Source organism: Ascaphus truei, chromosome 2 (genome assembly GCF_040206685.1).
Source record: "Ascaphus truei isolate aAscTru1 chromosome 2, aAscTru1.hap1, whole genome shotgun sequence".
Classification (NCBI taxonomy): Eukaryota; Metazoa; Chordata; class Amphibia; order Anura; family Ascaphidae; genus Ascaphus; species Ascaphus truei.
Genome location: NC_134484.1, coordinates 293,426,157 through 293,440,838, shown reverse-complemented (window position 1 = coordinate 293,440,838; position 14,682 = coordinate 293,426,157). Strand labels below are relative to the sequence as shown.

Sequence of the window (14,682 nt, the reverse complement as noted above, 5' to 3'; positions counted from 1 at the left end):
TGCTTTTCCTCTTTGAGTTTAGGTGTTTAGCACGTCTACACTATGTATATTTATTACTTTTTTACATGAACCTACGGAGAGTCCCTTGCGCTGAGAAGTCTTGCAGCCTTTATCCCAAGTTAACTGCTATCAGAGCTTAGTAACTTGGCCAATTCAGCAAACACTCAGGAACTTGGACTAGATCATTTTGGAGCTAGAAGGGACTGAACCTTTAGTGCACCATTGGGGTTAACCCAATGTTATGGAGCAAGCCATGCAATATCCTACTTGTGTTTTTAAAAAATATATCAGTTCTGTAGTATTAGACCATACTTACTACATTTTTTTTGTATTCAACTCTTAATGCCATTTTAAATGTGTTTTAATATGATAAGTGCCACAGGAGACCAGAACTTTTAACACCGTTTACCTTGCAGGATCAATTTACTAGGCAGGACAAGGTAGTGGAATAAAATGGGGGTTATTCTGGTAAAATGATGAAAGGAACAAAGGGCACAACGGATTAGAATATCCAAACTCATTTATTGAGCCAACACTCAGTGTTGGCTCAATAAATGAGTTTGGATATTCTAAATCCGTTGTGCCCTTTGTTCCATTCATCATCTATCCAGGACTGATCACAGGCTTTCGTACAAACATTGGAGCACCGGTAACTGTATCTATTTTGTTTATAATTTAAGGAGTGCAGCATTTTTCCTATCTGTCTGGTTATTCTGGTAAAACCAGCAGACATACAATGAAACATAAAATACAGTAAATACACGCTTTACTGGGGGTCTGGAGGGAGTCTCTAGCCTCACTAGGTGCAGGGTGCCTGCTTCAGAAGGCTTACCCTGTCCGCTCCACGTCCAGGAACTCCACGGTATTCTATTCAGGAGAGAAACCTAGCTCTCCCCGCTGGCTGTATCTTTGGTGATTCTCAGAACTTGGAGTTGACTGTAGAACTTGTCTTCAATTAGTTAACACACATTCCCAGCTAGCTCAAACTCCCACACCCACCACATCATGAATATATATTTATGTCAACAAGAGAGCTACTGAGCGTGGCAATTGTATATAACAAGAGACAGGGGGTGCCCAATGCTACATCCCATTGACAAAACATATATGGTAAAAAGTATAAAGTAAAATACTTCAATAATAATATTAAATACTTGGTTATTTAGTTAACCCTTTGGGCAAAGCGTCATAAGACTGCATACCAACGCCAAGGTACAGTATAACCAAATTAATATAGGTCCTACACTACACTGGGAACCCTTCTTTTTACCTCTGTAAGAGGGGAAGAACTATTATAGGTCTTGTTCCTGCAGCAAATGAAAAGACCTCCAAAGTTAAAAAGGTGAAGGAGGAGGAGTGAGCTCTGGGGGAGGTGCCACCAGCCTCCAAACAACTGCTACCAGTCAAAAATTGATTAACACACATTCCCAGCTAGCTCAAACTCCCACACCCACCACATCATGAATATATATTTATGTCAACAAGAGAGCTACTGAGTGTGGCAATTGTATATAACAAGAGACAGGGGGTGCCCAATGCTACATCCCATTGACAAAACATATATGATAAAAAGTATAAAGGAAAATAATTCAATAATAATATTAAATTAACCCTTCCTTTTACCTCTGTAAGAGGGGAAGAACCATTATACTGTAGGTCTTGACGCTTTGGCCGAAGTGTTAACTAAATAACCAAGTATTTAATATTATTATTGAAGTATTTTACTTTATAGTTTTTACCATATATGTTTTGTCAATGGGATGTAGCATTGGGCACACCCTGACTCTTGTCTTCAATTAGTCTAGGTTTCTCAGGCAACTCCATGCCAAGTTCTTTGCTATTCGGAGCAAAGCACTTTTGAAAAGCCCGCCAGCACTTTACTGGACCAAGTCCCAAGATCGTCTAGTTTTCTGATCGGGCAATCCCCTTACATAGACCTCACTGTCCAATGTTTAACATGGATAAGGGGCTGGCGACCAATCAGAGAGCGGATCGTAACTGCAACAGCTAATCCGAGCTGGAGGCTCATCTTGCTGTACACGTCAGAGGAGGGAATGTGTCGAGAAAGCAATCGGGAAATTCTAACTGGCTCATGGGAACCGTGCCTAGGAGCAATGGCTTCCCCTTGCCAGCGAGGAAAAAAGAGAGATCCAGCGCTACACGGATTTCAAGATAATGAATTTATTGTGCCACACGACGTTTCGACCAACAGGTCTTTTTCAAGTGACAAGGCATACTCAAATGAGGGTCTACCTAGTATATATACCCTCCAACATTAATCAAACAAGTGAAAAACAAGTGAAAACAGTTACATAATCACCCCAGCTGCTCCCAGTCCGCTTCCCCTGATCAGTGCTATCTCCATGCATAGCCATAACAGTCCATGAGAGTTCATTTCCGGTTCCTGTGTCCATTTCCGGTCTGTGAGTTCCAGTGACGTCACGGGACTCTTCTGCGCATGCCCATGCGTTCCAGCATCGTCATCGTCGCCCCGTCGATCTACAGTGACGTCAGTCTTCTTGCCTGAGTAGTTTATCCTTCCCTCGTGCTGCTGTGGGGGCTGTGTGTTCGCTCTATGAGCTGTAAGCCTTCCATCCTTCTGCGTCTCGATGTGGGAGGTGCTCCTGCGTCCTGTTTCTTCACTGTGAGATCTCTTGAATCTTGTAGTACTTAATGTGTCCTGAAAATTGGGCTTTATTTCTTTTTCTCTTTTCCTGCAATAAATGTCCTTTAGTATGTGATCAGGGGTAGCTGTATATAGTGTGCTCCAGTGTCAATTTAAAATGTGCAAAATAAACATTTATTAAAAGTTTATGGAATGCTTATCAATCTATTTAGTCCTTACTCACTTAAAAGGCTTCTCACCAACAGCAGCCATGCCATACAAGAAACAAATAAGAAACAGTTTTATCTCCTATCAAGAAAACAGTTGTAAGATATGTAGTCATTTAGCCCTTTAGGATAAACTGTGTCCAACGTGTATGTCCAGAATGTCTCTCGTTGTAATAAAAGTGTATCTAAATCGAATCCTGTGGACTTTCTTTGTATTAGTTCTATCCCCATTACACGAAGGGATGAGACTGGGTGGTTGTGGTCTGTACAGTGGTCAATAAAAACCGTATTCTCCGATTTATTATTTATCCTGCTCTTATGCTCAATAAATCTGGTTTTTAGACTCCTTTTTGTTTTACCCACATATAAAAGCCCACAAGGACATTTAATGATATAGATGACTTGTGTGGTAGTGCAGGTGATACGCTTATTGATTTTAAAATTTTGCACCACTTCTAGGATGACAAAATACATCGCCTGTCATTAAACTGTTGCATACCGAACAATTAAAACACTTGTAGCAGCCTGCTTTTGGGTTACTTAAAAAATGTGTACTCACATAGTGCTCTTTTTTATCTGCTTTAATGAGAATATCCTTGATATTCTCTCCTCTTTTGTAGGCAAATCTCGGTGTTTCTTTACAAATGTTTCCTAATATCTGATCTGTTTGAAGAATTTTCCAATGTTTTTGCATGGTTTGTTTAATAAATTTGCTTGCAGTGGTGTATTTGCTGACAAAGGTTATTTTATCCTCTTTAGCTATTGCCTAGTCACCATTAGTGGTTCCTTTTCCAAAGATTTTTCCACTTTGGATGCTTTATGCCCCCTTTCAGTAAATCTGGTTTTTATATCTGCTATGGTTCTAGCTAGATGTGTAGGCCTGTCGACAATTTTTCTCGGTCTGATTTTTTGCGAATAAGGTAACATCCTTTTTAACGGGTCTGGATGAAAACTAGACCCATGCAATGTAGCATTTCTATCCGTAAGTTTACGGAAAAGGTCTGTGTGTACCTCATGTCCATCATATGTAATCATTACATCTAAATATGATATTTGAGATTTGCTCCAATTCTTAGTAAATCTAATTGGCGTAGGTATTTCTGCCAAGTATGTGAAGAACTCAATAAGTTCATTTTCTGTTCCCTCCCAGATAAAAAAGAGGTCGTCTATATAGCGACAATAGAAGAGTATTTTACCAAAGAATTGTGTGTCATAGATGTATTTTTCTTCAAAATGTGCCATGTATAAGTTAGCATAGGATGGTGCTACATTGCTCCCCATGGCGGTACCTGTGGTCTGCAAATAAAAATTGTTCTCAAACTTAAAATAATTTTTGTGCAAGATAAAGTGTAACAGTAGCATGATGTAATCAGTTGGTGGTCCTTTTTGGTGACTTAATTCTAATTTTTCCCTAACCACTTCTAAACCTTCTGAATGAGGGATGACCGTATAGAGACTAGTGACATCCATGGTCACTAGAAATACTTCTCTATCTTTAAAATCAATTGATCTTATTTTATTTAAAAAATCAAATGTGTCTTTTATATACGATCTACCCTCTCTTACTAATGGTTGTAAAAAAGTGTCTACAAACATTGACAATGGCTGGTTGATGGAACTTGTGGCAGATATGATCGGTCTACCTGGGGGATTATGCAGACTTTTATGTATCTTTAGTAGTAGATACAGCACTGGTCGGCGTGGGTGCTCCATTGTTAAGAATTCTACCTCCTTTTCTGTTAGCCATGTATTACCCAAACCCAATTGTAAGATTTGTTTTATTTCTTCTTGGTATGGGTTTGTGGGATCATGTGTTAATTTCACATAGCAGTTTGTGTCTGCTAATTGTCTGTTGGCTTCTGCCCTATATTGTTCATAATTTTGGAGAACGAGGGCCCCTCCCTTGTCTGCTCTTTTTAGGATGATCTTGGGGTTATCGGCTAAATGTTTTAAACACTGCTTTTGACTGATGTTAAGGTTGTATTGTATGCGATGTTTTTTCTTAAAATATGTGTTTATATCATGTTTTACCAAATTCATGTATGCTTGTACTGCTGAATTCTTAACAGGAGGTACAAACGTAGATTTTAATTTACATACCGTTTCTTCAGTCAAATCCTGTGTGGCTACTGATGGCTGCTGCTGTTGCATGGCCGGTCCCCTGTTGAGAAAAAAAGATTTAAGGTTTAGTTTTCTCTCCATCTTAAAAAGCTCCACATCTAAATCAAATCTGTTTGCTATAGTGGTGGGTACAAATGAGGGTCCTCTAGACAAAACCTCCAATTCTGTGTTGGACAGTGAGTAATCAGAGAGATTGATAACAAGACTATGCACACTACTTATTGCCGGGGTCTCAAGACGGGCGGTGTCCGCTGGTATTCGTCTCCCCCTCCTTGTCTTTTTTCTTTTGCCTTTTTCCCCGTTCCTCTCCCTCCTCCTAAAAAAGAAGCGGAGTTGGAGGGTCCTGGTGTCTGTCCCCGTGTCTCATCAGCAGATGAACTGGCCTCTTGGTCACTGGAGAAATTTTCTCCTCTTTTTGGATTTTTTCTTGCCCTTGCCAGCCCCATACCTCCCACAGGGTACGTTCCACCAAGTTTGGGAGAACAAAGAGTCTCCCTTGCTTGGAGTCTGTCTCTTGACTTGGTACTCCGACCTTCCCAGCTCACCAAATGGCCTTACAGCTCTCTACTTCCATCCTCCCTTTTGATCCCACATCTCTATGCAGAGATCCTGGTTTGTCGAATTATTGTTATTATTATTATTAGAGATGAATACATATTTTAAACACGTTTTTTCCTTCTAACCTAGACTTGGGGATATAGATAATAAACTTTGTGGGCTGTGGAACACAATATTTCATAGGAGCAATATACACCGGTATTACATGCACATGCGTACCCACAGGACAAACACCGTCTGTGGATGAAATAGGGGTACAACTAGTGCCTTTGTCAACTTTTCTTTATAGGTTTTAATCCCAGTTTCACCCAAATACCCACTATGAAAGTCCTGCTCCTGAAGTCCCAGGTTTATAGAAGCACAGATAGGGTTATAACACACACACACTGTCCCCGGCTTATGGTACTGATAAGCTGCCGGGGAACCATGTTTTTTTAGAGGTAACCAGCCGAGCTTCACCTTTTATTATGGATGCTGGCTATCCCCACCATCACAATGAGCATCCTTTGATTTCTATAGCAGGCTTTAACATACCTCCCCAACAGTAAAATATCTTTGCAACACTTTCCTGTTTGTGATAATTTGTTGCCAATATCCCCAGAAGTTTGAGCTGCAAATTGTAACAATAGGTAATGTTATGTAATATAAGAATAAATTGTAGCTGCTGAGTGGCACTGACTGAAGGATCGATTTGAAACTTAAAGGCAACCATTTGGTGAACCCTCAAAGCAGGATTTTGCTGATTGAGCATGGGAGAGTTAATCGATCTGCAGCTTAGGTAATTCGTTTTCAATAAAGGTAATCAAAGGCTACATACATTTAAAATAATTTTTTTTTTATAAAGTGCTGCGTGGATTGCCTCTTTAAAAGAATATATATTGCCATTGTGATTTTTCTTATTTTTTACGACCACAAAATATCAGTTAACCATGTATTCTTATGCTTTTATATTTACTAAAATAACAGAAGCTCATGGATCCACTAACTGGACCAGCAGTGGGTACATGACAGGAAATGGAGAAGGATGGATTGATATACTCAACCACACAGTAAATCGTACATTTCCAGGTAGATGAGAATTGTTTTGAGTTCACAATCTTTTTATTTGTCTTTTGAATTGAATAGCTTTAAAGGAACCGTTTTATTACTTAGTTGCTTATGCCCGCCGAAAGCACTATCGTACACAACATACAATTTGATCTCCAGTTTGATTTACACTTTGAAATTTCCCCTGCTTTCAGTAACTGTTCAGTTGCTGTTATTGATAAACATTCATGCAGAGGTACTGTATTTTAAATCTGCAATTTTCACTGCTTTTTACAGATAGAATTACATATATATTTTTTTACCTTATTTTTAACAATGGGCCATCCGGAACTAAACCATGGACCCCTGTTTATACATATTCAGTTTGTTTATTTTATTTTAAAATTCACTTACAAGAGAAACAAAGGGTGACAGGGGTCAGCCTCACTATGCCAGCCATTAGAAAGCCTTGACATCATCGTGAGGTGACATTGCAGCAACAACAAAAAACTTGATTTGGGGGAAGCTTGTTGATCTAAATTAAGTTATTTCTCTCTCTTTTCTGAATTGGTGGTCTCTAGAAATGTCCCAAAAAGAGACCTCTTAATCTGTTTCATATCATGACTCCTTATTCTAAATTGTGATGCTTGAAAATGCTCCTTTTGTATGTTGATTATACAAATTAAAACACAATGCTATAAAAAAAACTGTTAACTGACCATTGTAATAAAGTACAATATTCTAGAAAATGGTATAACCACAAATGTGCATGTTTTTATATCTGACAGATTTTGAGGCTCACTACAGTGGTATTCAAGAAGGTAGAGGGGGCTCAGGTGAAAGAACAGAAGGTAAGGATAAAAAAACACTTGGTATTAACAAACTAGAATAGTGTAGATTAAAACAAAATTGAGTAGTAACATGTATTTACTAATTCTATGTCTTTCTATGTAATGAAACAAAACATCTGTTCTTTTAGCTGCTACACTGAAGAAGTCTTCAGTAACTTGTTAAATAAAATGATATATTTATTTTGTTTTCAAGGTGAAATTAGTGGCAATGTGGGAAGAAATCCAAGTGAAGAGACTGTGTCAGATTTTGAGGGAGGTGATAACCTTCTGTCTCCTTTGGCCAATGCACCTGCAGTAGCAGTTATGGTAGACTGGTCAAAACTGCATATTAGCAACAGTATGTTTAGCAGTTATACTGTCACAGGTATGTCTATATTAAACTCTTAGCTACACCCACATACTGTACAATTACAAGGTCAGCCCCACAAAAATATGTTTTCGTATATGAATTGCCATTACTTATTTTTTATTTGATCTAATTATAGCACTATGGCATTTCAGCGTTAAAAGACTTTATAATATGCACTTTATAATCAGTGTTTTTCTGTTTTGTAGAGATAGGCAATTTTGGGGGTGAGGGGGGGGAAGGGGTTGGATTTGGATTCACCTTGGCTCGGTCGATCCCTTTGGTGAATTTACATGGATCATTCTCAAAAAGAACTGCATTTTAACAATCCGAACATGGATTAAGGAGAGAAAGAGGGAGATTGAGAGACTGATTGAAATATTGAGATATCAATTTCTGATCCTGTTTGTTCTGACACCATAACCAATTCCTACGGTGCCTTAGAATTGTCAACCCAATAACACTGTATGTACTGTGGGAAGCAAGTGGAATCACTTCCTGCAGTTTGTAAAGTATTGTTTATTTTAAAATTAAGTGTTTCAATTCTCTATGTCTCTGGAAGACGGCACAGTGAATATTTTTGTCCCTGTTCTGTTACTGTATACCATAGCCATTTTTGTGCATATCTTTCATGCAAAATAGTGTCCCTTCAGTCCATGCGATGATGATGACGACTCATATGTGGCCCTGGAAAGAAAGCCGTACCCGCAGAGGGAAGCTGCAAAAGTGACCAGTGTCCAGAGCGCAGGACCCCATAACCTTGGAGTTAGTGACAGAATTCGGAGCCGTGTCAGCTAGAAGAAATCCAGGAGATTTTCTAAAGGAGCCAGTATGCTGGGCCTGTCATGAACAAGGTCACATGGGAGAAGTGTGTCCCCAAATTTTCAAAAGCAAACAGTGGCAACAGGAGCAGCACGAGGAATACTGCCTTCCTCAGCTGCAAAAGCAAGCAACGCTTTGTGAGCGCAAGTAAAATGTTGAAGCTGGTAATAGTGAGTGTGTGCCCAGTACTACTGATCTCTCTGGAGCTACTAAAGTAAAGAGAAAGAAAAAGAAAAGTGTTTCTCAGCCCAAAGAGGAAGTGACCAAAACACTTGGTGAACTTGCTATTTCAGGACAATATTTGTCAGAACGGTGCAGAGATGTGCTGCAGGTCTGAGTCAGCATAAGAATGGCTGCAAAAGAAAAGGCGGAGAAAGGGAAGCTGAATCCTTGATACAGGATAAAGAGGCCTTAATTTCTGTACTCCAAACTACCCGCCATGATTGTGATGTCATGCAGGAACTAATGGATATGGAGCGAGATATTAACGCCCAGTTTCAGGAGGCTAACGCCGCTTTACAGAAGAGTATACTCCAAGCTTTACATGAGTATTACACTTTGAAGAAAATAGTGTCTCTTACGGAGTGAGTTGGAGGAGGTGACAACTAGTCTGGAAAAGGCCAACACCGCAATTGCTACCATGGGTGAAAAGCAGAACAAGTCTGACGGACTAATTGCTAACCTGAAACAGAAATATGGGGAGACTCTACTTCAAGAGATTTGCAATTGCTGTAGAGAGTTGGAAGTCTCTCAGAAAGAGGTTCACACTCACCGCACATAGCTGGAACACTCCTGCCAAGAGGGCCATGGTCTAAACACAGAGCTGTGTGCATTGAAGGAAGCTTATGAGAATGCCCTGAGTGATTTAGACTATAAAGAAAGAGAATGTAAGTCTGAAAAAAGAAAATTCCAATTTGTTGGACCAGGCTAGTGAAGGAAAATAGAAGCTTCACTAAGCAGATAAAGTGATGGAACAATTGTCCAAGGAAAATTTAGAAGTACAGGCAGCACTGCAGAATGCAGAGAGAATGCTGGAAAAAGAATACGCCTCTCTGGAGCAGCCTATTTTCAACCTATTTTTTAACTGATTGGCCAGCAAAGCCGGCCAATCAGAGGAACAAACTTACTCGATGGTGATCCAACGAGTAAAAAGAAAAAACGGTGAAACTAAAATATAAAATAAAACTTGTCAACGTGCACTGTAAAATAAATAAAGTGCACTAAATTAGGGAGGTGAGTTTCAATAAATCCAAGTTAGGGGAACACCGAGCAGAGCACTCCATCTAATTCCCACTGGGAGGCAAATTCTGACACCATCCCAGTGGACTCGGCATGAGCATACTCTGCCCTGATACGAGAGTGCACCAGCGCCCAGAACATCTCCACAATGTTCATTGTGACCTCCCCTTCCAAGCACTGCTTCCTGGTCTTATATATGGTCAGCTTGGCCAATGCAAGGAGCAGGTTGGCAAGGAGGCCCCTGGGTTTATTGCCCCAGGACACTGGGCACCCAAAAGTAAAAAGGTGTGGGGAAAAGTGTAGCCAGAGCAGCATTCACAAGCACAGCATATACTGCAGAGCCAGCTGCATGAGCTGAGTGTGCATCTACAGGAGGCCAAAATGGCCAATGCCTGTGACTTGCCGGACCACATGGCCAATGAGAGGGCCCGGAAGCAGCTGAAGCTGGACAAGGTCCAGGAGGAGCACCGAAAAAAGACAGGTGTGTGGTGCTCTAAAAAAAAGCCTATTAGTTTAAAATACACTTGATTGAAATATCCTGTAATGTGTACTCCCGAGTAGAAGAATAAGGGATATATCCCAAAGTATTCAGAACAATCACAACTCAATAATAAACCGACTAGTGGACTAGGGTCCCCACAAGCACTGTAGTAAGGGACTTCACAATAAAGTGACCCAACATAATGTATCGGAATGGAGAATGTCCAAGTGAAATAAATAATTCACTCTGAGTAGAATGTATCATCCAGATTGTTCAAACTTCATCCACAGTGGGGAGTGTGCTTCCGTTTTTTCAATATGCTGACAAGAAAGATAATGGGAAAAAGCAGGCACCAACAATTCAGGAACAAAAAAATGAATGAATATCCAAGGGAGCGTGTGCCCATTAAAAGTGATTATTTAATGGATTCTTGCAAAAATAACAGCAGCATTACGGGGTACAGAGCCCCCCACCAATGCGTTTCGAGCACCAACAGCTGCAGGTCAAGAATAGAGAAAAATAAATAGAGTTAAACCTTGATCTGAATCAGCTGACAGATGTGGAATCGCCACTCAACTCCAAAGAAGCTGAACTAGCAGTTGCACTGAGTGGAAAAATAAATACAGAAAGACAGCTTCAAGTACTGAGGAAAGACCTGGAGTCTGAGCGTACTGGCCACAAGATGGTAGAGAAACAAAAGCGTGACCTGGCCGAGGAGCTCATGGCTCTGAAGACTGAGTGGGATGCTACATTGGCTCCTCAGATGAAGAGAAAAAGGTTACAAACCTAAGACAGACACTTGGGACACAGATCAAGAAGCAGTAAATTGAAAAGATGGCGGTAGAGTTAAGTCAAAAGGAAGCTATGCGGAACAGTAATGCCCAAGGGTCTCCACTACAGGAAAAGGTACAGGCCCAGCCCAAGCATCGGTACCCTACAGAAACTAATGCCCGTGAAGACAAGGTTACAGTGAGAGCTGGGGACACCCCTCAACTGCAAAACGAAATTACAAAGTTTGAACCACCTGAGCAAATGATGCGCTCCGGTAAGCGTGACTGCAGTGCCCATGGGACCCAATGTGGATTTCTTGCCATGAATGCAGCCGCTGCGAAAAGACAGTCGCGAATGGGATGGAAGTGTCCATGATCGTAAACTGAGAAAGACCTCATGAATTGTCCAGCGATACTCCCGTCTGCATAAGTTAAGGCAGCGGTGCACAAAGTGGGGGGTGCACCCCCAAGGTGGGCGGGAGAATTTGCAGGGGGCACGGCAGCTGCAGAGGTACCCCCAAAGCACTTAAATTAAGTGCTAGGGGGATTGCGTGAGGCCTCTACAGCTTCTCTTACCTGATCTTCGTAGACGTGTCGCCATGGTAACTGGCATCAAATGACGCAGCGGGGTCATGTGACATCACTGCTAATGCAGAGTTTCTGTCTTCACAAGAGAAAGCCAAACTAGCACAATACAAAGAGGTAGTGAAGTACCAGTCTGCAAGCCCAGAAACCTGGTAATTGCCCCGAAGGGAAAAGTTTTAAGCTGGAAGACTAGGAAAAGATGGAAAGAGAGGACATCTTCGATGTTGGTGCATGGTTATTGTGCACTGGTCGCTCACCCCTGTAGGAATGAGCTGGGGGGAGGATATGTGACAGTCACTGTCCTTATGGACTTGAGAGCTAGTGGAGTGAATAGGTTCCAGTGCACAGGAGGTTAAATTCCTCTATGGGAGCTTGCTGCACCTGGTACTAATTAAGACAGCACTCATAAATAAAGTTTTAAAAAGGCAAGAGGTAACCCTGCACAAGACAGACTGCTTTTCCCCAGCAAGGGGGAGATTGATTTTCTCCAAGCCAGGAAGAAACATGGCTGTTCTGGTTCCCCAGCCCTGCAGGAAGCATGGATGAGGTGGTGAGCGCACATTTGAAATAGATATATAAAGATATATGACACAATGTCAATCAGGCAAAGTTGAATACATAAAACACTGTTCAAGACTGTAACAGCCCTGCAGTGAGCAAAACCTCACTTAGGGATCAGGGGATGGGATGGGTATATAAGTTTATAAACATATACTCACACGGCCATGTGTGAGCCCCTTCCTAGGAAATGGTATCTTTTCAGGGATCTTCAATTCACAAAGTGTTAGCCCACGATCACGGATCTTGTTCCTTGTCCCATGTGCTGTCCCAGCTAGGATAATATAGACGGCAAGTTAAAATAATATACGTTTTATTACATAAAAAAGTGAACATAGAGTCACATAATAGATAAAACACTTCAGCTCCTAGCAGCCGTCTGGGTCTGGTCTGACGTGGTGTTCTCCTGCCTCTGCGTCCAGTAGTCGAACCGCGACATACAGACACGTGACAGCTACGGTGGCTTTTAGTGTACAGCTGCGACACTCTTTATTCTAAATAAGCCGAAGCTGCGCCACTCTGATAACCGCGGCTAGACGAGCTGTGTTTTCTTATTTTTCCAAGCGGTTTTCGTTACGTTAGCGCTCGCTTTTTTAGTGTTGTCTGCAATTCTGCAATACCACCTAGAAACTCAGGTTGGCGATCGCGAGCTGTTGTCTTAAAAGTCTAATAGCAATTCAACCTGCTGTACATTTCTGCAAGTCTGTGTGTGCGCGCGCAGTTATTGTTCTGTAAATTGGAAGATTTATATTTGAAGCAGAGATTAATTAACGTTCCGAGTTCATACAATATACAGTAGTTGTACTGTATGAGGCTCCTTAGGGAAAAGAAGTACAATATTACAAAAATATACTGTCGCGTCTTCTTCCGAAAATAACATTATCACATTTCTATATGTATTATTTATTAATCAAAACTTTTACTAGGCTTGCTCTTCTTTTCCTAATGTTTTTATTTTAAGCGCATGCATGTACTGTATGTCTCATTTGAACATTGTTGAAACGCATAGGCGTGTTACAGTATCACATTTCTGCGCATTAAACATTATGATGACCTTTTGAAAATATTTCTTTGAACTGATAATCCATCATACAGCGCTCTCCCCCTCACCCCCCGCACACAAACAAGGCTCAAGGATTTCAACTTCTTATCTACACCTCTCCCACACCATTCATTTGTAATGAATGGCTTTCTGGCTTGAATCTTCCCGAGCGTGGCATCACATTCCCGCGCATGCGTGTATGACTTCCCATTCATTTAAAAGTTAGTTCAAGTTTAAAATATATATATATATTCTTTTTGGTTATCGACATGGGCTTGCATAACAATTCTGGATATTATGAGAATCAATCACTACTGTTGCTTTTTAATTCTACACTAGTCCTGTACGTTCTTTATGAGGTGGGTGGCATAGTACTGTGATTATTATTTGGGGGTGTGGGGATCAAAACATTATGATGACCTGCTGAAAATATTTATTTGAACTACAGATAATCCATCATACAGTGCTCTCCCCCTCCCCCCGCACACACACAAAGCTCAAGGATTTCTACTTCTTATCGACACCTCTCCCAAACCATTCTGTTCTAATGGATGGCTTTCTGGCTTGAATCTTCCTGAGCGTGGCATCACATTCCTATGCATGCGTGTATGACTTCCCATACATTTAGAAGTTAGTTCAAGTTTTTATTTGGGGGTGTGGGGATCAAAACATTATGATGACCTGTTGAAAATATTTCTTTGAACTACAGGTAATCCATCATACTGCGCTCTCCCCCTCCCACCCGCACACACAAGGCTTGGAGGTTTTGTTTACGGTAACGCATGTGCATGTGTGATAATCCCTTCTCAAATTTAATATGTTAATCTGATTAGCCCATCTTGGCAACTATAGCAACTAGTGTAGACAGAGCCATTCATCAAAAACTTGTGAGGCTTTGCTAAACTGTGTAATCTCCCCCATTGACTCACGCGCGATAACAGATAACCTTCAACCCCTCCCCCCCCACCACTTCACATACAAGCCTTACAATGGGAATAGAAATGTTTATCCACACCTTCCCGAATTTAATATGTAAATCTGATGAGCCCTTCTTGGCAACTACAGTAGTGTAGCCCACCCCTAACCACTTCACACACAAACCAAACCCTTCTTGAAGAATCCCCAGACATTCAAAGTTAATTTAAAGTTCAAAGAAAAAAAAAGAGACATCCTTTTTAAAGACTGATTTAAAAAAAACATAATCTGAATCATGTTTTTGATAAATTACCAATTTTTGTCATTCTTTCTTTTTCTTTGGGGGGGAGGTGGTGTTTCAATGATTATCGTGAATTTAAAGAAATATTTATTTTATTTTATCAGGAATGAAAAATACAAATAAATAAATAATACAAATAATCATGAATTAGCAAAGCCGCTAACAGTGCAGACTGGGCGAAACGCGTTGAGTGAATTTTGGCCACACAGAGGATCCGTACTCCAAACCACCAGCA

At 40.7% G+C, this 14,682-nt stretch overlaps 1 protein-coding gene across 1 annotated transcript in view; it reads left to right on the top strand.

Moving 5' to 3' along the window:
• LOC142488223 (polycystin-1-like protein 1) overlaps window positions 1–9,144 on the top strand; it is a 298,659-nt gene extending 289,515 nt beyond the window's left edge. Inside the window, exons 15-19 of the mRNA XM_075588596.1 lie at window positions 6,478–6,579; window positions 7,326–7,388; window positions 7,582–7,752; window positions 7,944–8,017; window positions 9,016–9,144. Of these exons, the coding sequence (XP_075444711.1) occupies window positions 6,478–6,579; window positions 7,326–7,388; window positions 7,582–7,752; window positions 7,944–8,017; window positions 9,016–9,144 (539 nt within the window). The remainder of the gene's footprint in view (window positions 1–6,477; window positions 6,580–7,325; window positions 7,389–7,581; window positions 7,753–7,943; window positions 8,018–9,015) is intronic.
• Window positions 9,145–14,682: the final 5,538 nt, after the last annotated feature.